Here is a 22,556-nt window from a genome sequence, read left to right on the forward strand (position 1 = left end):
GCTTTAAATTCCAGAGGAACCCTGGAACACAGGACAAGATTCTTAACTGACAGAAATAATTGCAGCTGAAGGCAAATGAATTCTGTTGATTAAAACAAAGTAGGTGGCTTGCTCAATTTTTATTTTTAATGATTATTGTTACCCATATTAAAAATTTTGTAATACTTCAGTAGGACTATCTCATTGACTCAAGAAATCCTCAAGACAATCCTCTCTGGCAAATAGATACTTGTTTATGTGCTTGAAGTTGGGTGAGATTATTCTAATTCACACTAAGTGACATCTCTTTCCCCAAAGCTTTTAAATATATTGTGCAAAAGGTAATTTTTCCATTCTGAAGTATTAATATTCTGTTCTCTTCTTATATTCCTCTTGCTTCTAGGTATCTCCTTATGTGGTTATTTTCCAGTCTTTTTTTCCCCCTCTTGCATTTTTTTCATTACATTGTTCAACTGTATTAGTTAGCTTATCCATAATTGTTTTCAACACTTACGTGTATAGTTTGGAGCTGCTTGGGTGCACAGGAGATTAGTTTTGGTTAAGACCTCTGCCATTGAGGAGATAACAGCTGTACAGTAGCAGATCTACAAAATAGGCACTGATTAAATACCTTTGCTTTTTTGTGAGTATATTGCATTATCTCAAGCTAGCACAAACTTACTAAAACATTCCTTGTGTGTTCCTGTTGGACCGGTATAGCATGACTTTTTCAGGAAGCTATAAAATGGATAAGAGGGAGGATGGAAACTGTAATGGGAGTATTAAGATAAGGAATTTTCAGCAAGGCCAAAATTAAACTGGAGAGTGTAGAGATAAAGAAAACAATAGCACCTCGTAATGCTGAGCATTTTCAGACTGGTTAAGAAATACTTGTTTATATTTCAAGGGTTTGTCATCAGAAGCGCAAAACAGAGTTTCCTGCTATTATTTGCATTTCACAATTGTATGTTAGACACTTCCCTTCAAGATGTTGTTACCTACTGTCTAAGAAAATTAGAAAAACTGATGTTCAAGACGATTAGGTCAGATTAGAGAGAATGGGAGTCTTTCCCAAGCTGGCAGTTTTAAAGAAAGAAAATATTAGGAGAAGGCTGAGAATGGAGGGGGGAAGATTAAGCATTTCATTCTGGGAGCATTCTAATTGAGGAAATAAACCCTTTTCAAGTAGACTAGGAAAGAGAGCAAGAAATGTTGTATTCCTTTTTCTTTTTTCTACCAGCAGTCAGAAATGTTTCTTTACATATGTATACCACCAGACAGAAAACAATAAAGAAAGTGAAGCCATCATAGAGATCCATTCCTCCTTTGCTTTGTTCCTAAGTAGGGTCCACCAAACCACCATTAAATGAGAGAAATATGATGAAATCCTAAAGCTGATACAAATGCCTGTAAAACTATTACTTACCTGGTCTTCCAGAACTTTAAACCGTTTTTCTTGTTCTTTCAACCCACTAAAGTATTTAGATAAATTATCCACCCTGTGGAAACAAAGCATAACACATTGAGCAAAAAGGAAAGGCCTCGTCATAATAAAAAAAATACCCCCTGTGTAACTTCCTAGAGCATGGCCCCTTGCTGTATTCTGTGCTGCTCAGACATCCCAAAGCCCCCTAAAAGTTTTGTCCTTTTGAGGTGCTCCCAGAAGCATTTCTTTGACAGAGCAGCATCTCTGGAAGACTCTCATGCATCTGTTACCCAAGGACTCATAAACTGACACAGCTCACTGCAGCCCTTCACCTTCTGGTGAGGGCCACTTAGCCCCACCTGCCATGGAAATCAAGGGCAGCAGAAAGAAGCTGCCTGTCTCTTCAGCCACTCATGTGACTCTCCCACCTGTACCAAATGGAAACTTCCTGGTGTGCAACTTGAGGCCACAATCTTTTCCATCTAGACAGGAGAGATAAGCCACTTAAAATTTATATGAGGTTTTTTTTTGGAAGCTGGCTTGACATTCAAATCCCTTTTTTCATGCAGTCCAAAGGGAACTTCCTTATAGTGCCTCAAAATCATTGAACTATCCACATGCTTTCTGCATCCTTCACCTCTTCTCCCATCAGTTTCTCATTCTTAGCATCTGATTCCCCATAGGCTCGGCAAATCCCTCTCTGGTTTCTCCTAGCTACTTATTTTGAAGTTTTCCTCTAACAGGTTACATTCCAATGACATCTATGTGAAAAACCTGCTGCTGGGTGGGTTTAATGCATTTTGAGTTTGTTTAGTGCAAAGTGCAAAGAATGACTGTCTGAGGGTTTCATAAGATTTCAAAAGCACACTGCTACCACCTGAGAGCAAAGATAAAAAGCCAGAGATTTAGTTGTGTTCATCTGAATATTTTCTAGTTTTTTATGGCTGTCTATACCTGAAATCCTGTGGAGCTGAACAGATTCACATCTTCCCCTCCAAGCAGTAACCTCACCTACAATGTACCATCTTTAAAGCATCTGGCTTTAAAGCTAGGAAAGAATATGATAGTGCCCTTTGTTTGGAAGCAATTACACACATATTTCTTGCTTTATCTGAACAACTAAGCTCTCACTCTTGGTTGCTCTGCTTATGAGAATAAAGTTTAAACAAATATAATCACTCTAAATTATGAATTAAGGGTCCATGTAAATTAGAGGGAGAGGAGTATTTTGGAAGAACATAAGTACACTATTCTGGTCTCCAGCTTTCCTATGAGTTAGATGAAGGTTTGCTTTGAAAGAAAGCAGACAGCACAAGAACACTGACTGGAACTTTCTTATTATGGGAACTTTCAACCCATTGTGCCTCTATTTGAAGTCATTTTTATTATTAGAGGAAACAGCTGGAACAGGTGTTAAAAGCTTCTTTAAAGAGTGCTTTGCTGTCTGGCTTTCAGTATTGCCTTAGATGTTTTGTTTTCCCACATATAACTAGTTGTGTCTCACTTAAAGGTTTAAACCTCAGAATACTAGTTTAGGACTTTAGCATACTACACCAATTTAAGTCATATTCTTAGTGGGGAGATATTTTATAGAAGTACATAAATGGAGACTCAGTCTCATGCCACAAAGCCATAAATATTTGTTCTTCTGCTTCTGTGGGCTGGGGTTAATTCCAGGTGCCCCAAACTTCCGTTCAAAAGTCTAAGCCATTAAAAAGTCACATTCAAAAGCTTGTGCTGTATTCCTGCAGGGGATGAAACTACATGTGCTGCAGTATAGCAAACAAACTTTTTCCACCATTTCTTTCTGAGTATGATTTTCATTAAACTTGACTGCAGATTTGGCTGGAACTTACTGGTCTATAATTGTACATACTTCAAGAGTGACAAAAACTCTTCTAATATCATAATGATGCTGGCCTCACTTTTTTTTTTTTTTTGTGGACTGTGTATTTCCTAACTGCATTCCAGCTGGACCCTTTGTATAAGCTTTACTAGCACTTCAATGTTAACCTCATTCAAAGCTGGACTTGGAAGTTGGGCTTGTTATGGGTCGGAATAACATACTTAGTAGATGTGGCCTTCAGCCTTTCTTCATTGCTTTCTTTCTTTTCTTGTTCAAGGTTTACGAGATAATGTTCTTTTTGCATGAGCTCCCATGTTACGATTTTTTTATCTAGGCCAATGGAAAGATCTCTTTCTGTAGGAAAAATAAATTAAGAGTTATATTTTACTCTCTTTTCTTTTACACTAGTAGTGAAAGGCTGATGTGCTAAAGGAAAGTGAAGTCTTACAATTGCAGACTTGTTGTAATTGCAGGAGTCATGTTATGAAAATGAATTAAGTATTTCCTATCTTTTTTTTTCTTGTGATGGCAGGCACTAAACCTTTCTGCATTTAGATATGATTCCTGAATTTTCTAAAGAACAGCATTAATCAATTTTTTTGGTTTTGTTTAAATTAATTTACAACCTTAATGGACTTCTGACATATTTTAGCCCCAAAGTATTCAGTGAGTAGAGCTTTATGTTCAGATGCACTTTATCATCTAAGCTTCTTCACTGAAACAACTATAAACAGGAAGGGCAAACTGAGAATAAATTCATCCACCTTGAAATACAAAGCCTGGGCTGTCAAGTGTTCAAGCCAACAACAGATCTCAACTTCACACACGAATTTTGAATGTAACATACTAGCTTTGCATCTTCCTAAAGACTGGTGAAAGGGCACATCTGCATGCTCCAAACACTGTTGCATCTATAATATGAATGGTCAGGTACTTGCTTTCTTAGGAGAAAAAAATTCTTTTTTTGAAGAATCTTCAGCAGCATGCTTTGCTTGGCTAGAAGGAGGGTGTCTGAAAGGGAGCGTAGTCAGAGGGCATTGAATTGGTTCAGTCTGAGAACAGTTCTGCTCCAAAGCCCATCATCACCCTGTGCATGAGGAGTAAGTAGGCACTACCAGGTTTGCCATCATTATAGAAAGCCCCTTCTGTAATTACATGAATTTCATCTACCCTTTTAACTATAACTTTGAAAATGCCACCATTTCTCTAAGAGTTCTTGTTCTCTCTGTGTGTCTGTGTATTGAGAAATTCCACTGATCCTAGTAGATTTTCAGACTTGGAATTTGTTTATAGGGTTGCTCATACTTAATAATTAAAATTCAGGAGCAAATGAAATAACAAACCTATCAATTGCTTTATCTTCAGTAATCCCTTTAACAACTTTTATAGTGCCGTCTTTGTTGTAATTACTATGATGCATAAAGAAATGCATTGTGGGAAACTGTTTATAGTATACCTTATAAACGTTAATTTTTCATTTGTCCTCTCCCTGCACTCTGTTGAAAGTAAATTGTGACTCTTGGCTTAAGGAAATCTGATTTGCTCTTCTGTTTTGCCTATGCACCATGTCCTAGGAGAGTGTCAGGGTCTCCAGTTGCCAGATGTTTCTTAACAACTCACCCAGATGGGTTTTTTTGTGTTCCATTCTGTTGAGGAGTCTTCTGAGAACCAGACTTATGTGGTTAATAATGATAAATGGTGGTGCTAAGGCAGGCCGGCCATGATATTCCACAATCAAGTTGTAGCGCTGAACTTTCCAGAAGATGTCTGTATTGCCCTGAACAACTTGAAAAGTATAGCTGCAGTGGGGAGGGGGGGAATAAAAATATGTAACTGTTTTTACGACAACAAGCTAAAGAGTATTATTACAAAATTTAGTGCCATATACACTTTAAAAACAGAACAGCAAGCTCAGCAAGTAGTGTTAATTTACTCTAAACTTTGTGCAAATTCTTAGGTATTAAAATAGTTGCAGTCTTCAAGTGTTAAAAGATACATTTGGGGTTTGGTGGTTTTTTTAAAGAAAGGTAATTCTGCTTCACTCAAAAGATCAGCAAACATGCCACATCAGTCCTTCAGCCAAATGAGTCATTATTACCCGTGTTGACAAGTAATTCCCCTATGTGCAGATCATCCACTGTTAAGTCTGCCAAGTTTGTGGCTGCTTTGCACCTGCAGACTTGTTCTGCAGCACAGCCAGGGACCCAGATCCTTTTATGCCTGTTAAATTGAAATTTTTGTAATAGAAGAGGCTTCTTTTCTTCTTATATTCAATGTGGTGAGAGTGTGGATGATGAGAATTTAAGAGCTATATGATCACAGAATTCTGCCTATCAATCCCCAAGTAATATTCATTATGAAAATGGCAAGCGTATTCCGAAAGGAGTAGCCAGCAGCAATGCAGTAAATGTGGCATTCACTTAAACCCTCATGGCCTCTGCCTTGATACTTAGTGAAATCAGTCTTACCTGAACATTGCAATCAGGAGATTCATAAGGAGAACATTTGTGACTAGTAGGAAGATGACCAGCAGAAGTATGACGAGCCAGTTGGCATAGCTATTAGGACATGATGGTGTATTTTCTTGCAGAATCTGCAGTGGATTAAATGTGCAGTTCCTGGGGTATGTTCGTGATGCTGCAAAGGAAGATAGAGAAATAATAGTTTTGGCAAATCCTACTGCCACGTATTTCTTAGTGTGGGGGCAAAAGTTTTGTATTTTGATGAACAAGATCTCTGATTTTCAACAAAGAATGGCAAGAATTATGAATTGTTCTGTGGTTTGAAGTCATGCATTTCATAACTATTTCAGTGCAAATAAAAACTGAATTAACACTTCTAAAATGTCTGATTTGCTTCTGTGTGTAGGATTTTTTTTATTCCATTTATATTACTCCAAGTGTGAATCCTACTTCATTATTGCCACTGACATTTAGCACTGTTATTCTGGCTAAATGCTGTGGTGTTACTTTGAACTTTTTGGGAGATGACTTACGTATTTCACCTGCTTGCCTATTGGAAATATTGCCTTTGAACTTTTATGTCTAATTATTTCTGTGTCGTGTGATTATTATTATGTTGCTTCTTTGCAATGTTGCCCATAAGCAATTACTAGCTTTATTTGATTTGGGCAGCTTTACCTCCAGAGTAAATGAATGCTCTAGAGGAATATTTATTCTAAAATATAAGTGTTTGCTTATGGGCAGAGCAGTACTGTTTTAACACTGTTATGTTAAACTACTGCCAAAATGTATGGAAATGCTATTATTTCAGTTTACACAAGGTTATCAGCGTTTAGGTTAAACTTAGTGGAAATGGATTGAAGTGAAAGAAGGTGTGCCAGCTTTTAGAACTGCAAACTCATGTGGGAATGTTTCAGAGAGCTTGTCTAACTAGGGCCTGCCATTCTGCTCTGTCGTAGTTCCGCAATGCACATTATCTCTTTGCAAATACACTATTTATATCATAGTAATGTGAAAGCTTTGACCTGTAGGACAGAGATTAAAAAAAAAAAGACGGTATTTGGAAGGAATTCCATGCTCTAATCGCAGTGTGCATTAAAAAAGGCGAAGTTAGGGGGAAAGAAATTTCCTTACTGTCTATTTCGTCCAGTGGAATCTGGCCAAATATCTGAAGGTAGGGACGATAAAGCACCCTTCTAAATATCCATTCCACTCGGCTGTCATTGGGATGAAGTAGAGCTTGAGTTGTCACACCGTAGGCAATGAGCCACACACTCAAGAAAAATAGAAAGAAGAAAACATCCTTCATCTAAAAAAATAGAGGGGGTGGGGAGAAAAAGAACAGTGACTGCAATACCATAGTCAAAGAACAGTAGTCTTTCTGTATGAATACAGCCCAAATAATTCAGTTTCTTTACAAGCTTGTTAAGTTAAAGAAGGTGAAATATGGTACAGTTCCAGTACAGTTACTCTCCTGACCTTGCTGTTATCATATTGTTCTTGGCCTGTAATGAGCATTTTTCTTTGACAGCTCCTTTGGATGAAGGCATTTTTTAAACTACAACCTTGCTTTCCAATCATCTAACATTTAAAAATGGCGCATTTTATCTTTAAAGGGAATCTCATTGTATCTTTAAATGTGTACTTTCTGTGAGATATCTCAGTACTGTGGAGTGCTTTACTGTGAATTACAAGAGTTCTGCTGCTGCAGAGAATCCTGGTAGCAGTCAGTGCTCCTTGATGAATCGTGAACCGCTGAAGGCTGCAAGGATCAGGTTGCTTCTGTCTTCAGTTTTCAAGCTAAGTGATGCAGCTAAAGGATGGTGTTCAGATCTTCCTGCTTTTAAACATTGTGTTTCTCTGCAAAAGCAGAAGTAATTGAATCCTAACACACTTTAAAAAAAAATCTAATATGCATTTTAAGCACAATAATTTTTCCCTGGTGGAAAAGGAACACTTCATCCTCTTCCCATCTAATCTGACAGAGTTCATTAGGGACTGTAGATTCATTTTAATTAGATTATTGGATTGTGCAGTTATAGGCATTTCAGACCTCCAGGATGTTACTTGGAGTTCTAATAAGAAATGTAGTTTCTAAACTAGCCAAGATGCAGTTGATACCTCTCTGATCAACTGCTTTTGTTTTCAGGATGATTTAAAATCAAGTAATGCGCAGGAATCTGATGGTGTCATAGGGATGTGAGAGTGGTGACAGGTCTGGAAATACTTTTTTCCAATCTTCAGTCCCTCTAGGAATGGGCATTATTCTGCCGTTGTTCTGTCATTTTAGAAGTTACCAGACCTGTTTCAGCAATTCTGTAGCAAGGTTATAAAGAAGAAAAGCAGTTAGATACCATCTTGGATTGCTTCTCTGAGTAAAGGAAATTATCTTGCTTGAATCCCTTTGGTGAACCTTTAAAAAAGGTTTAATTTACTAAAGTAACTTTCACTGTTTTATCATTTGATGTAAGGTCCAACGTTGAACTACCAAAGCTAAGGCATTGTTTTGGCTTGGATGGGGTAATATGAAATGTCCCAGTAATGGTTTTGTCTAGGCTGCTGTTTATGTTCTTATTTGCATCTTCTCAGTCCTTGTGATATCTCATATGACTTCAGGTGCCAACATAGTAAACACATCAATGTACTTGTTCAAAGCCCTGGTTTAGCTTGGTATGCAGCAAAGGATGGGTTAGGAGCTGTAGATCTGACTTGTTCTCTTAAAATAGAAGTATGCTGTAAGCTACATAATGATCAAGAGTAAATATTTATTTGCCATTTACCCTTTTGCTACTTCAGCCAAATGTCATGTTAGAGTACCAGTTATTGCATTTGTAGACAAATCCAAATAACTTGGTAGTTATGTTTATTCAATGTATAGGCTTGTTTAGACTGTAGAGCTTTTACTGAGTTCTGCTGTGAGTCATAAATCAAATATTTGTAGATTCTATAATAGCACTTACAATTAGATGAACTCTATTAATCAGTTAGCATGAGCTACTTGATCTAGAGGATTAACATGCCTAAATAAAAAGCTACTTCAGCATACCAATGCATACCCAAACACAGTAACTGTAGTCCCAGTGTCTCATTTCCTGCAGTAGCCTGGTAATAAATAAAATATTATATCAACATCATCCAACATATACTCAAAAAGTAGTAGTATGTTTTCATTGTATCTTGGAGCTAAAAAGCACAAGTAAAAATAACTCCTGTGGCAAATTTGTAACTACGCTTTTTCATGGATTTGTTTTCACTCTTGTTGCAAAAAACAATCTGCTTTTAAAGGTGGAGCAGGGTCAATCAGTGGAAGCCCTGCCTTTCTATGCATGGCCTGTCTGAGATCTTTCTTCTGGGTGCACACAGCGTTGGAAGTAGGAGTAATAGCAGTAGGTCAAAGACTGTCTCTTCGTTTGCCAGACTGAGGATAAATCAGGTGAGGTACAAGGATTAGTAAATTGGGACCAACTTAATAGACTACAGAGCTCTTTGGAAGGATCTGTTTCAAACATTGCATCTAATACTCAGGGGAATATGCAAACTGGCAAGCCTTAAAAATAGAAAAGCAAAAAAAGATTATATAAACTGTTTTCCATTCTAAAGAGAAGATTTCCTACTCTCCATTTCTTAGAAGGACAAGTATTTATCTGAGACTGCACTCTTACCATCCTTTCCACAATTATGATCTTCGGTCCAAGTTGTTTGTGAATTGCAAAAATATGTATAAGTCTAAGTGTAAACACCATAAAATCAATGGCAAGTATGGTACGGCCAGCTTGAAAAGCTGAGTTCAGCATCCTGCAGAACACATGAAATGAAATATCAGATTTCCACAAGTACTGGTGAGAAGCATTTTCTCAAATTTAACACTTAGGTTCCAGGCATGGCCTACTTAGGAAAAGGCAAGTGCTTCAGGATGGTGGTTGCATAAGCCTTGTAAGAGGAATCTAACATAATCTTTGCACATTAATGAGAAATAGCCAAAAGACGGAGGAACACTGTTCTCTCTCTCTTGTCTTCAATGGTATTTATTAAAAAATAAAAAAAAAATACCTTGGGTAAAAGTGATTTCCAAAAACAAACAAACAAAGCAGAACTTTTCAGTACATGTATTTGAATATATCAGTATGTCTTTTTGTGGTCTCTGGAGCAATTTTAATGATTTCCACAGAATTTTAGAGGCTTCTATTGCAGAACCATGTCTCAAAGCTTGTAAAAATATATGTCACAGCCTGTCCTTACATGCACATGAGATTCTGCTATCAGCTGATGTACTTACTACTGATGCTGACAACATCACATGGAGCAAATACATACCTGCAGGTTACCCCAATAATGAAGAGAAAGATGGTCACCATATCACATTTATTCCAGTTATCCTCCACATACAGTTTAAATTTTTTCATTAAATTTGTGTCTTCATCTGTATAGAAACTCTGAAAAAGAGAAATAATCATTGCTATTGATCTGTTTCTAGTTTCACTATTTCATTGTGAGCTTTAACATAATACCTGTTTCCTTTTCCTCTTTCATTGCAAGGAGCAAACCAAAATTCCTAGTGTAATAAGGAGAAACAAAACTTGAAAACATAAGCTCAGTTTACTGTCTTAAAGCCCAAAAGTTGGATGAAAAAGAAAAATATATTTTTTTTCTTGTGCTATTGATCTTCAAAATTTTTGAGGCCTGATTTAACTCTTTTACAGAAGAAATTCCTTACTGTAAGGGCAATGAGGCATGGAACAGGTTGCCCAGGGAAGTTGTGGATGCCCCATCCTTGGAAGTGTGAAAGGCCAGGTTGGATGGGGCTTTTCTTGATTTTTAAACAATGCCCACTGGGGAAGAATCTCTTAAAAAGATGTAGAGTTGTCTGCTGTGTTTCCGGGTGTAGAATATAATTTCCAACTTATGTTATTTGTGGTGGGAGGACCTACTTCTGGGGAGTGAAATCAGAAAGTGACTTTATGAGTGAAGAATATCTGAATCTTGGCAGCCCACTTGACTTGGCTATGGCTGGAGTAGGATGGAAAAACAGAGATGAAGCTATAGGTTTATATGTTGGAGGAAGAACTTGCTCTGGGAGAACAGTAAGATGTTTCAGATAAGGTAAGTTCTGTGCTGTTCACCTGTGCAAAACTGCACCTGGCACTTGAAATCTTCAAGCTTGTACAGTTATACAGATTGCAAATCTCTTGGAAAAATTGCTGTGCTTTTGCTAAATGATGTAGGTCACTCACCTGTCGTATCTCTTCCAAAACGAGGGTAAACACCCAGAAGTATAGTATAATTTCTTTAACAGATGGACCCTCAGGTGGAGGCGGTTTAAAGTCCAGTAAAAGGACATAAGTAAATAGAAACAGAAAAGCAAAGTACATTATAACATTCCCCATAAATACAGTTACAGGGGCACTCCAGAATTTTCTCCACCGGGTAAACATGAATGTTGCCCATGCTGTATTTTCAGAAGGGTTCTCTTTTTCCAATTTAACATTTCCTCTGTAAGCAAAAAAAAAATACAGGCTTGGTATCAATTTCCTAGAAGCAGTTCATGGGAATAGGCTCAGTATTATTCTATATAAAGCTTCTTGTAAGATAGGAACAGGTATATGTTGGGGGTGGCAAACAGGAAGGCTGCAGAAGTCAGAGCAATCACATTACCATAGTACAAATATTTCAAATCAAAAAGAAGGGTTTGAAAAATGAAGTCACATCAGACTTTAATGCACATTCTTGTTAGTTTAGTTGTATTAATTTTATTTGAAAGTTCATTGTATTCCAGCATGTACTGCAAACACTGCAAATACACAAGGAGAGGTGGAAGTCAGCTAATTGCACTTTATCATCCTAAATAATAGGAAAGAAAAGAAAATGGCCAATATCATTTGTCAGTCAGTTCCTAATTATTTTGATTCTAAAATTTTCTTGCAGTGTTTGCATACAGAAATTTTTGTTGTCATTGTGACTTTAAACTTTTGACCCCGTCTCAAAGTGCTGGATCATACTAAGCATGTATTTCTTGACTGTCTTTGCTGGAGTTTGACTGAACTACTGAAGGAATACTTCAGTCCTTTTCACAACTTCCATCTTCTCCTTTAGGATTCAATTAGAGTAAGTTGCAAAAAAAGCAATATAGAAGCCTTTTAGCAAAAGGAGTTGACCTCGTAAATAGTGTATTAAGGTAAGTCTCTGAGTACTGTGGAATTATGCAAGTATTTTGGTAATCAAACAGAAATTTGACCTGTAAATCTACAGTTGTTTTGCTGTGTTTTGGAACATGAAGTGGTATCTATTGACAATGGAAATTATCCTGTGCAGAAAATGCAAGTTCCCTGTATCTGATAGCAATTTGATCTTAGTGTGAGGATTTGTTTCCGCAAAAAATGCTCTCCTGTGTAAGCTAAGGATGTTATTGGATCTTTAATTTGTGATTCTGACTCTGAGAGGTGTCATCTCCAGCAAAGGATATGCACACTAGGGTATGCTTTCAATTTCACCTCACAGAAAATAAACAATGATTCTTCACTGCTTTTTAATTTCCTTTGACAGTCTTGCTAATTATTAAATACATTTATTGCAAGGAAAAAATTCTCCTCAAAGCCAATCTTTTCTATGTGCCTGATTCTGTACTATTTCTCAATTTATGACATTATAAGATACATTCCTATGGTAACAGACTAATATCGTAAACAGATAATTGCAGTTTTACTGTAAGATGCTGAAATAGATCTGGGAGGGAGAGAGCTCTTTGTTAAAATAAATTGCTAAGATAATAGCAATTGGAATGCACAATGTAATGACCAAACCATGCTGCACTCAGGATATGGAAGTGCCTTATGATATTGCCTACAAATAGCTCCCAAGAGGCAGATGCTTTTACACCTATTTTATAGGTTAGGGAGAGAGAGAGAACTAACGATTTTCTCCAATATACCAGCAGTTAAATGCCAGAGGTAAAAATAGAATGTAATAACTCTGACTTGTTCCAGGACTTCATACTGCAGATGATGCTTCCTCTCTCTACCAGTGTTCATGTATTTCTGAAGTTCTCTTTCAATCATGGAAAAGCTTAATACAAGTGGCTATTTAGCACTATTTAACCACTAAGCAGACATTGTTCCAAGCAAAAGCTACTTATCCTGACTTAAGTCCTTGTGGTCTCCCAGGTTTTGGCAATGAGTGTGTGTGTAGTAGAGGTATAGGGTGGGATTCAGATCTATGAATCACAGATCTATGAGTGGCCATGAGCAACTGACAAAATCTTTGTGCTCAATCACTGATTTGTGTGGTGCTCTCTCTAAGTCATAATGTTCTTCAGGGCTTATCTTTTAAAATATAAATGAAGAGCACTAGAATGGTGAGAAGCTGTCTCAATATAACACCCCCTGGTACAGATGCATGCAAGTATACCTTGGAAGGAAAGTATGCAGCAATGCACTCAACATAAGATTTTGCTGAGAACTTTCCTTCTGCTCAGCTCAGTAATATGCCAAGTTTCTAAAATCCAATGTATACCAGCCATCATGAGCTGAAGGGAATGTCAGGAAATGCTATTTTATTCCCAAGGTATTAGGCAGATCCCTTGTTCTGTAGAAATTGCCTGTTCAGAACAAATGAAATGGTGTTTCCTTAAAGCAGTGCTATATTCCTGTTTATTTTGTATATTCCTTTCAGACAGCAATGACAGCGGTAATCAAAGGGCACAGCACTTTCTGAGGAGTAATGATGTCTTGGTCCTTCAGCTGCTCCTTAGATTAACTGGTCACTAATCAACAAGAAGTGTCCTGTTCTTTGGCTGTTGTCATAAAAGTTATCTTAACTAATGGTTTCAAACTTACCTATCCTCCTCCTTGGAAAAAAACAGAGTCCTCTCTGTATCCAAACTGTCCAGCTCTCTTAATGGTTCTGGCTCATTCTTTGATTGTTTTTCCTCACTGTAAGGAAATAAACTTATTAGTTGAATTGGCATTAATACAGAACTGCTGGCATGTACTTATCTTGGACTTGCTCCACTGGGAAGCAATCAAATAATGTATAATCCTTACCTTTGCAAATTCTTTTTATTTTTAAGGAGAAGGCTGAAGTCACCCACAAGATTTAGAGAAGTGATAATTGGCATGCTTCACAAAAATGAAGCAGGATGCTCAGTTTCCTCAAATTACTTATGATTTGTGCAGAAATAACCCCCTCAATCAGTCTTAGAAGACAATAGTCCAATTCTCCCCATTCCTAGTTACTCTTAGTAGCAATTAAGAGAGGAAATGCCTGAAGCAATAGGGAACAAGTCAGTTCTTGCATTTACAGGTAAAGAAGGCCAAAGAAATGGAAATTTTGAAAGGATTACTTTGATTATGAATCATAATTTAAGCCTTTCCATGAAAACTTCGCCAAAATATCCCAGTAAATGAATTTGTGAATCTGGCAGCCAATATGGTCATTTTTAGTAATACTGGCAGAAAGAAAGTCTTAAGTGAACAATGCCAAATAAGTTTTCCTCTTGCTTTTTATGTAGTTTAACAGGTAAGAAACATGTATTTCATAATAACATGTCATTCCACAGTGCCAGTTCTGATGATTTGTTTATGATCCTATGAACTTTATGAGGTTTTCTCAAAGTTTCAGATCCTGGATTTTTCTGACTGTCTGAGCATCTTAGCTGCTCTTTTTTTTCTTTTCTGTTGGTTTTTTTTTTCATTAGTTTCTGTGGTGTTTTTTTTTTTTTGGTGGGGTTTTATTTTTATTTGTATATGATTTCTTTCCAAGAAAATCGAAGATTTGGTCATCTTCATTGTAATAACAAGCTGAAAACTACAGACTCTAAAGCTATGCCTGCAGAAGACTACCTTGAAAATCTTAATTGATTTAATGTCAGTCCTGTGTTTTCAAGCTTGAGTTATGGTTATCAAGGCTTGTGGCTGATAATACTGCCCTGTGATGGCTGTTTCCCTCAAAAAGATACAGAGGTTTGAACAGTCATCTCCAAATCTAGAAACTGATGGTGCTATACTGGGAAATATTCTAAACATTACTGTGCAGATCTGGAGATTACAGAATTCCAACAGGCCTTTCTGTGTACTGTGCAAAATAGAAATGATCTATGGGAACCCACGGCATTGATCTTTTCAGTATGAGAACAGGCACTAATACAGGACATACAAACCACTGAGTCTCATAGCAAACTGGTTTGGTTAATAGCAGTGCAGTCTTTTTGACACTCTGAGGCGATATTACTGTTTTAAGCACTTAAAGGAGTCTGAGTCTGACTGCTTTTTATAGCTTATTTTTCAACAGTTACTTATATCTCACATCCAAATAGTTATGTTTATACCTGAATGCTATTAAATTTGTGTAGATTAGGAAAGGACAACAGAACCCACAGATTAACTTCAGGATCTCTGTGCTTGTAGACATGTCTCCCCACCATATTTTTGTCAGGAAGGCCTGAAAGTCAATAAAACAAGAGATGGCTTTAACACCAAAAAACCATACTTGCAGATGAAGTGCACCTATGTTCTGTGAGTCCTAAAACAGTGAATGGTCTGGAAACCTCAAGAGCAGGCACACCTTCAGAGCAAACAGGCACTCTGCACGTCCTTCTGCAGATGTTGAACATGCAAACAGTTAAGAGGAGACCAGTGGAAAGAACAGCAAATCAAATGGAATTAAGTAACATCTGTAGTACTAAGAAAGTGCAACTCAAGCACTGGGAGCTAAAAGCAGCATCACTCTTCATTTAGCTTTGTGTATGCAGAGACAACTCAGGTTCTGAGACCAAAGCTGAATAGTGATTTAAATTTTTTCAGTAAGCTTTTTCTTGAATCTGAACAAGGAGTTACCTCATATCTTGGAGCAGCTTCATCGTGCCCCAGGCAGATTTATAGTGCTTTTCCAATGCTTCTCTGTGAGCAAGGAAGGAATAAAAAGCAAAAAGCACACGATGGATTAAAGGCTAAACCTTCTCTGCACACTGGTCTGTGGGCCAACTGGAAAGGGGGAACTGTGTTGCTTTGGCAAGGATATGGTATAATGTCCTTTTCATACGGTGCTAGAGAGAGAGGGGAGTCCCTTCTCCAAGGAGTGGCTCTTAGGGGAATGCATTTCATGGTGGTGTTCAGTTGCTGTGTTGTTCTCTTCTGTGTCCAACTTAAGGCCCCTGGGGCATGTAAAACTTACCTGGACACCATCATGTGCAAAGAAAGACTTTGCATCTGCTTCTGTAGCCAGCTGAAGGCAGGTGGTTTTGCTCCAGTACTGATTTTTCCTCACCAACAGAGCAAATGCTCTCTCCTCACTGTTGTAATAGCATTCACTGAACAGTTCTACCAAATGAAGGAAAAACAGACAAGCAGATCTCGTAATTTAAAAGAAAAAAAAAATAAGGTCAGGCAAGAGGGCAATGTGTATAGGATGCAGCACAGTGGCAGCAAACCATGAGCACTGCCATTTGCTTCTTAGTACACAAGAGTCTTCGAGGCTGAAGTAATTGAAAAGAGCTTGAGAGAACTAAGAGGAGGTGTGAGGGAGAGAGGAAGGATGCTGGACACAAGAATAACTTACTATGGCTTTATGTGTGTTTGTACATGTGTTGGGGAAGAGGGCAGATGAAACAGAACTGCCTTGGTGAAAAAATCACTGTAATTTTAAAAATGACACTATTTAAAAAAAAAGTAAATTTCTCATTCTCTCAGTACTTTCCTTTTACCTCTTACTATCTGCATGCTCCCTTCTCAGCATGAGGCCTCTGACATGACAGGTTTTGGTTTTGGTTGGTTGATTACTTGGTTTTCTTATTATTTGTTGATCTGAAGAGAAATTTTTCTTTCTTCTGTAGACAGCATCAGCAACTTCTTGGAAACATGTCAGTATTTGCTACAGCCCCTCATCTATAGCTGCTTCTTGTGGAGCTTTAGGTAGTATCAAGCAAAACTGTATCTCTTGGGTGATCCTCTTACACTTTGAAGGATGAGTTGTGATGCTGTCTCCACTTTCGAGACTAAATAAAAGGAGCAGCTCAGCTTTGGCTTGTAGACAACCAATCCTTGATTTTGAGACAGAGCTATTTGACATGAAATAATATTTGACTTGGTAGAGTGTTATGGCATAGTTCTTTTCAGAGAAACCAGTCCTGGAGCTTAGAAACTAGGATAAACAGTTCAAAAAACCCCAAGATTTTCTCATTAGGCAAGATCTGACTTCTTGTGTCTGCTTCATTCTACTGATTCACTTGATTATTTCAGTACCTTTCCTAAGCCGGCCTACACCTTGTTACATTATGAGGGCTGCAGAAAGGATCAAGTACCCTTAAAATAAGCTGATATACAGACATCTTTTGTAGTTGATGTGGTATTTATCATTCTTAAAGAAAGTTTGCTTTATGTAGTATTCACAGTGTTATCCTGGCCATAAATTAAAACTGAGGATCTGATCTAATACTTATCAAAGCCAAGGAGCAGACTTCTTTGTATTGGATTAGGCCCTGTAATTCCATGACTAAATTACTTGATTCCTGTGATTATACAAGAATCTGATTTGTAATTTTTGTCAATAATAATGGCCCTGTAACAATAAGGGAAAATGTGATCTGTGTATAAATAATGTAGCAATGCCTGCATGAGCCTTCAGTGCTTGATGTACAAGCTTTAAGGGAGAGCAGCCTCTTCACTTGTTTCAATGTGTGGCATATCGTAAACCCCTCTGTTCATGGCAGTTCTACCTTCAGGTATGAGCTGGACTCAAGTCAGATCAGCAGAGAAGCTTGTGTGCAGACATCTATTTCTAAACCAGGCAAAGGGGAGAGGGCTCAATGTTCAGGCATTGCAGATGCCTGGATGCTTTACTGCTGTTGGGAGGGGGAGCTCATCTGCTGCAAAACCAGTCTGAGCCTCACTGCAGTTTGCAGTGCAGTTAGCGCTCTTCTGGGTGAGGAAATCTCAAATTATTTTTAGCAGCAATGACAAACCTTAAAACTTGTTGCTTTAGTGGCCCTTACAGAGCAAGCTTGATATTGCAGGGAAACCAGACTTCTGTGAGCCTTGAAGTGTTTTGGTTACTCTATCTTCCATATCACTGTAACGCACTTTGTACTAATATCAGAAACTTAAAATACCAGCAAGCAGCAGGAGAGTAATTTCTTCCATACATCGCAGGGGCCAGTCTTGGAACACTGATTTTCCCCAAATAATTGAGTTTTAAGTCTTTCTGTGGTATCTCAATATGTGGGACTGCCTGTGCTGAAAGGCTGTTAAATTATTCATAAAGTTGACCTTTTAACACTCAGACAGTATTTTTTTCACTTTCTTGGCTTCCAATGGCGGTTACTTCTTAAATTTTCTATGCCATTCAAAAGGTTACTTACCAACAGCAAGCTGCTCATACTTGGCCTCTTTCATTATACAGGCTGCTTTGGTCTCTGTCTCCAGGCGGGACATCTCTTTAAGGATCTTGCAGGCTGCCAGAGCTGAAGCTACACCCTCCTGGCCCTGTAGAATTGAAAGGGCTGTTGTTGTCACCCTCCACAGGAGGGTATTTCTAAATGGGGGAAACTCCACTAAGGAACACATCTAATTGCAACAAAAATTTCATGCACATCTCCCCTTTCAAGAAAAATCTCCCCTCAAATACATATTGGAAAGTCAGAATATTGATTGAAATGAGAGTTACGATGATTGAGAATTGAAAACCACATAATGTGGATGCCCTATCCCTAGCAGTGTACAAGGCCAGGTTGTATGGGGCATTGAGCAAACTGGTCTAGTGGGAGTGCCCATGGCAGGGAGGTTGGAATTGGATGATCTTTGAAGGTCACTTCCAACCCCAAACACTCTATGATTCTGTATTGGTAGTTCTTGTGCCTTGTAGGGCTGGAGACTTCTGAGTCCAGGCCTTTAGAGAGACCTGATTTGGGGTGGCAGTCAAAGACTAGAAAGGAGAATAATGTGCTATGGAAATAGAGCAGTACAGTCTCACAGTGCTAAGATACCTCCAGCATGGCTGTGGTGAGACCCTGCTTAAGGATGTAGGAGAAAGGAGGGAGCATAACTGGCAGAGGCACAACAGTGGCACAGAGCAGAGACGTGCCTCCTGGTCACAGGGCTCCACAAACATGAGCCCTGCAAGGTGCTGATGCACACGCACACACTCGCAGCCTGAACTGCTGTGCTGCAGTCTGCGCCTCCCCATGACTCCTCCGTGCCAGATGCACTCCTCTGGAAGTCAGGGATGGAGCCCAATAGCTGCTTGCTCAGTGGGGGCAGGGAGGCTCCCAGATGCAGGGGACAGGGCCTCGGTTGTGGAGGACTGTGAAACAGCAGCCAATTATGCCAGCCTTTGAGAGTGTGATGCTGTTGTTCCCCACACACAGAGCACGTAAGCCAAGGACACTTCATTGCACCGTCTTCCTTCCCATCATGCTCGAACCCAAACAATTGGCCTGTTGTAGAAGGCACAAAACCTGTGACTGAGAGTGGTGAGTCATCAGAAGCAGAGAAGGGGAGGGCAGGCAGAGGTTTGGGCTGTGCTGTTCTACACCTGCGGCTGCCCTGCTGTCCCTCCTGCCCTCCCTGCTGCCCTCTGCCCCCAGTGGCATCAGCCAGGCGGAGATGGAGTGCCCTATAAATGCCATCTCTCGTATTTTGGACACAATCCTATCTGTCATCAGAGCTGCAAGGCTTAGTGAAAAAACATCTCGTAAACTTGAAATATGCCAATGTTTCATCTGTAGCAGCTACAGCTCAAAGCTTACCATAGCCCAGAAATAGTTTGCCATCTTGTGCCGGTTTTGAAGTACTGCCCACACAAACAAATCCCTCCAAGGGTTTTCGCTTTTCTGGTTCATATCCAAGGGCCCAGGGAATCGCTTTGTATTCATTTTATCCTGGAATATGGTTTGTAGAAATTAAAACGTGCTTTGCAGCCTCATCCCATGCAAATGACATGATCTAAGCTGCTCTTGGCCTTGCCAGCTACTTCATATTCTTCTGATTTTTTTTTTCTTTTCTGTAGGACTAAAAGGTAATAGCTCATTCTATACTGAGTCAAAGGATCCTTGTGCTCCTGATATAACTCAATATGTGTGAGAACATTCTGGATGAAATGGTGACTCCATTGAAGCTAATGGTAAAGTTCTCATTGACTTTATTAAGGCTGGAGCTTCACTGCTGGTGTGTAATATTATACAAGACAAACTTGTGATAAACTAATCTGAGTTTGCCTTCAATTATATTGGACTCTGCTTGACTGCCACAGAGGACATGGTTTCAGTGAAAAGGGAACAAAAGGCATTTTATTTCAAGGGAAATAAATCTTGCCTCAGCCCTGTACAGCACAAAAAGAGAGTATGTCAATACACCTTTTTAGTCTTTCCTTTGAGGAAACTTTCCCTTGTGCAGGGAGCAGTTTAAGCTCCCTGCTCATTCCTTTTTATCACTTGATAAAAAATTGTCCAGAGGAAGTGAAGCCACTTAGGTCAAGTTCTGAGCTTTAAGTATATTTTAAAACTGCCTTTATATCTATTGTGTTAATTAGAAGCAGCCAGAGTAGATTTAGTCTTAATAAGACAAGGTTTATGTGAGAATATAGTTTGTAATAATTTAAATTATGGGGCTCTGCTCAAATTTATTTTAATGGAATTTTTGGGAGGTCTTGGGGTGGGTTTCTTCACTTTGTAGTGAGTAATTTAATAAATTGAATTGCACTGAAAACCTTGCAGGTGACAAAGATATTCTAAAAGTCTTGTCTGTCTTTGTAACCTTACTTCCTTACTTGAAACAGGACACATGATTTATCAGCAGTGACACTGGTATCCCAGTCCTGTTGCCAACGATAGTGGGATTGAGCCACTGTTAGGAAGCAGCCATGGGAAGAAGCTTATAAAGGAAAAAAATCTAGTAAATGTAATGATCTGGTATCTGAATTGGGCATTATTTACAACTCTTGGCTTTAGCTCACTTACTGCCAAATGCCAGGAAGGTAAGTGAGATTTTGGGGCAAATTTTTACTTCTGTAAAATTTGTAAGTCTGGAGTCTGCTTAATGACTTCAGAGGTGTTGTCCCAAATTGGCTGTCCTTGAGAATGAAGAAACCCTTACTAGACTCAAGCTTAGCTTTTCATACTACTAAATATTTAGCTAAACTTTATCAAAACAAAAGTGATTTAAGTTCTTTACTGAGAATTTATTTCTTATTTGGTTTTAAATAGATTTTAGTTTTAACAGTTTTAAATGGAATTAGAACTTGGCAAATGGCTTAATTGTTTAGTTTTTCTAAAACTGAACCTTAATGGAATTTCTCTATATGTCTTTGTTTTGAAATCATGCATCCAAACTTAGTTTCAATGCTTTTTCAAGAACTTTGGTACTTATGTGTTTCAATGTTAAGTACACTGTCAAAATGCAAAAAATATATCTATCACACAGTTGTGGACTATAGATATTCCACAGACATACCCATCACATGTTGTCCTTGTCACATGTTGGCCAGTATGCTTGCCAGGGCCACTTCACACAAACATTCTTACTCCTTGCTGTGTGTTATGCCACTCAGTAGCAAGACTATAATGATCTGAAGGAAAGTATCATATACTGCCTATTGTTGAGTATCCAGTGCACTTGTACACAGTATAAATCTGGGAATAGTTTCATGTAAAAGATTACCATCTTCAGACCTGGGTTTGAAAATGTCCATTGTCTGCTTTTCTTTCTCCTAGAAAATACTGCCTTTCAAATATTTTGGCTTGAAGTTCTGTATGAAAAATGCAGATTATCTTCATGAGTAATAAAAACTGAGAGCACGAAATACAGGGGCCTCTGCAGATTGTGAAAGAAAGCCCATATCTTATCAGTAGTTCAGTAGTACAGAAAACCCTTGCATAAAACCCCACATGCAGCAGGGGAGAAAGAGGAACCACAGTCTATCTTAGAAATTATTTTCCTTTCCTTTTTAATTGTGATATTAAAAAGATCAAGCCATTTAAAATGTGATAATAATGCTGAAAAAAAGAATGAGAGACTGAAGTGACTATTCTGTCATCTTCCCTTTGCTTCCCTGCCTGACACCCAAAGGCCAGACCTAGTTAAAATTGTTCAAACTGTAAATTGGAGTGGAGCAGAACTACAATGCAAAGTTGTCACTCACAGATTGTTTCTTGCCTCCATATCTGAGGTCTTGATAGAAACCTCTGCATGCATCATGAAGAAAATCCTTGAGAACTTTAGAAACCTCACTGAGAGTGAAGAGTGGGCAGATCTCCTGCTCATTTTGCTGTTGACTAGTGAGGCCTGCCAAGGTAAGCTTGTTTTCTTCATGCTTCTTCAGGAGAAGTTCATAGAGGAGACACTTCTGAGAAATGGAACAGTAGAGTCGCTGCAGACGACTGTAGGTCAGGAATTCAAATATGTTAGCCCCGTTGTCAATAAATAATTTTACAAATTCTGGCTTGTCATTGACCAGAGCATCCATCATCATTTCCTCCAAGTCACAGGACTAGATTGATGAAGGGAGAAAAAAAAACCAAACAAAAACAAACAAGAAAGTTTTTGGAGTTAATCATGGATGGATGAAAAGAGAGTTAAGATTTAATATGAAGACATGCACATTTGGTATTCCACTAGGTCAACAGTGGGTACAATGAGAAAGAGGTAGAACTCTCTTAATTTCTCTGTGACAAAATGTCTGTGTAAGCATTAATATTAAAACAACAACACAAATAGCCTGCTGTAGGACTTGTGGTGACGTTAGGTCTCCACTGCACTGGGTATTTATACAGAAGTTGAAAACAGTGACATTATTCCTACCACCTTCTAACAGTAATATCTGCCTCTTTTTTGTGCTTTGTAAGCTTTGGTTTATTTGCTTT

General features: G+C 38.4%; 1 protein-coding gene across 1 annotated transcript in view; it reads right to left on the reverse strand.

Annotated features, from left to right (window-relative positions):
* TRPM5 (transient receptor potential cation channel subfamily M member 5) overlaps positions 1-22,556 on the reverse strand; it is a 36,361-nt gene that overhangs the window by 707 nt on the left and 13,098 nt on the right. The window contains exons 9-23 of the mRNA XM_071558807.1: positions 21,836-22,183; positions 19,446-19,577; positions 18,060-18,183; positions 15,878-16,023; positions 15,033-15,145; positions 13,543-13,638; positions 10,945-11,203; positions 10,028-10,146; positions 9,376-9,508; positions 6,848-7,022; positions 5,720-5,888; positions 4,872-5,050; positions 3,473-3,605; positions 1,406-1,478; positions 488-584 (exon numbers count right to left, since the gene is read on the reverse strand). Of these exons, the coding sequence (XP_071414908.1) occupies positions 488-584; positions 1,406-1,478; positions 3,473-3,605; positions 4,872-5,050; positions 5,720-5,888; positions 6,848-7,022; positions 9,376-9,508; positions 10,028-10,146; positions 10,945-11,203; positions 13,543-13,638; positions 15,033-15,145; positions 15,878-16,023; positions 18,060-18,183; positions 19,446-19,577; positions 21,836-22,183 (2,296 nt within the window). The remainder of the gene's footprint in view (positions 1-487; positions 585-1,405; positions 1,479-3,472; positions 3,606-4,871; positions 5,051-5,719; positions 5,889-6,847; positions 7,023-9,375; positions 9,509-10,027; positions 10,147-10,944; positions 11,204-13,542; positions 13,639-15,032; positions 15,146-15,877; positions 16,024-18,059; positions 18,184-19,445; positions 19,578-21,835; positions 22,184-22,556) is intronic.

Source organism: Pithys albifrons, chromosome 6 (genome assembly GCF_047495875.1).
Source record: "Pithys albifrons albifrons isolate INPA30051 chromosome 6, PitAlb_v1, whole genome shotgun sequence".
Taxonomy (NCBI): Eukaryota; Metazoa; Chordata; class Aves; order Passeriformes; family Thamnophilidae; genus Pithys; species Pithys albifrons.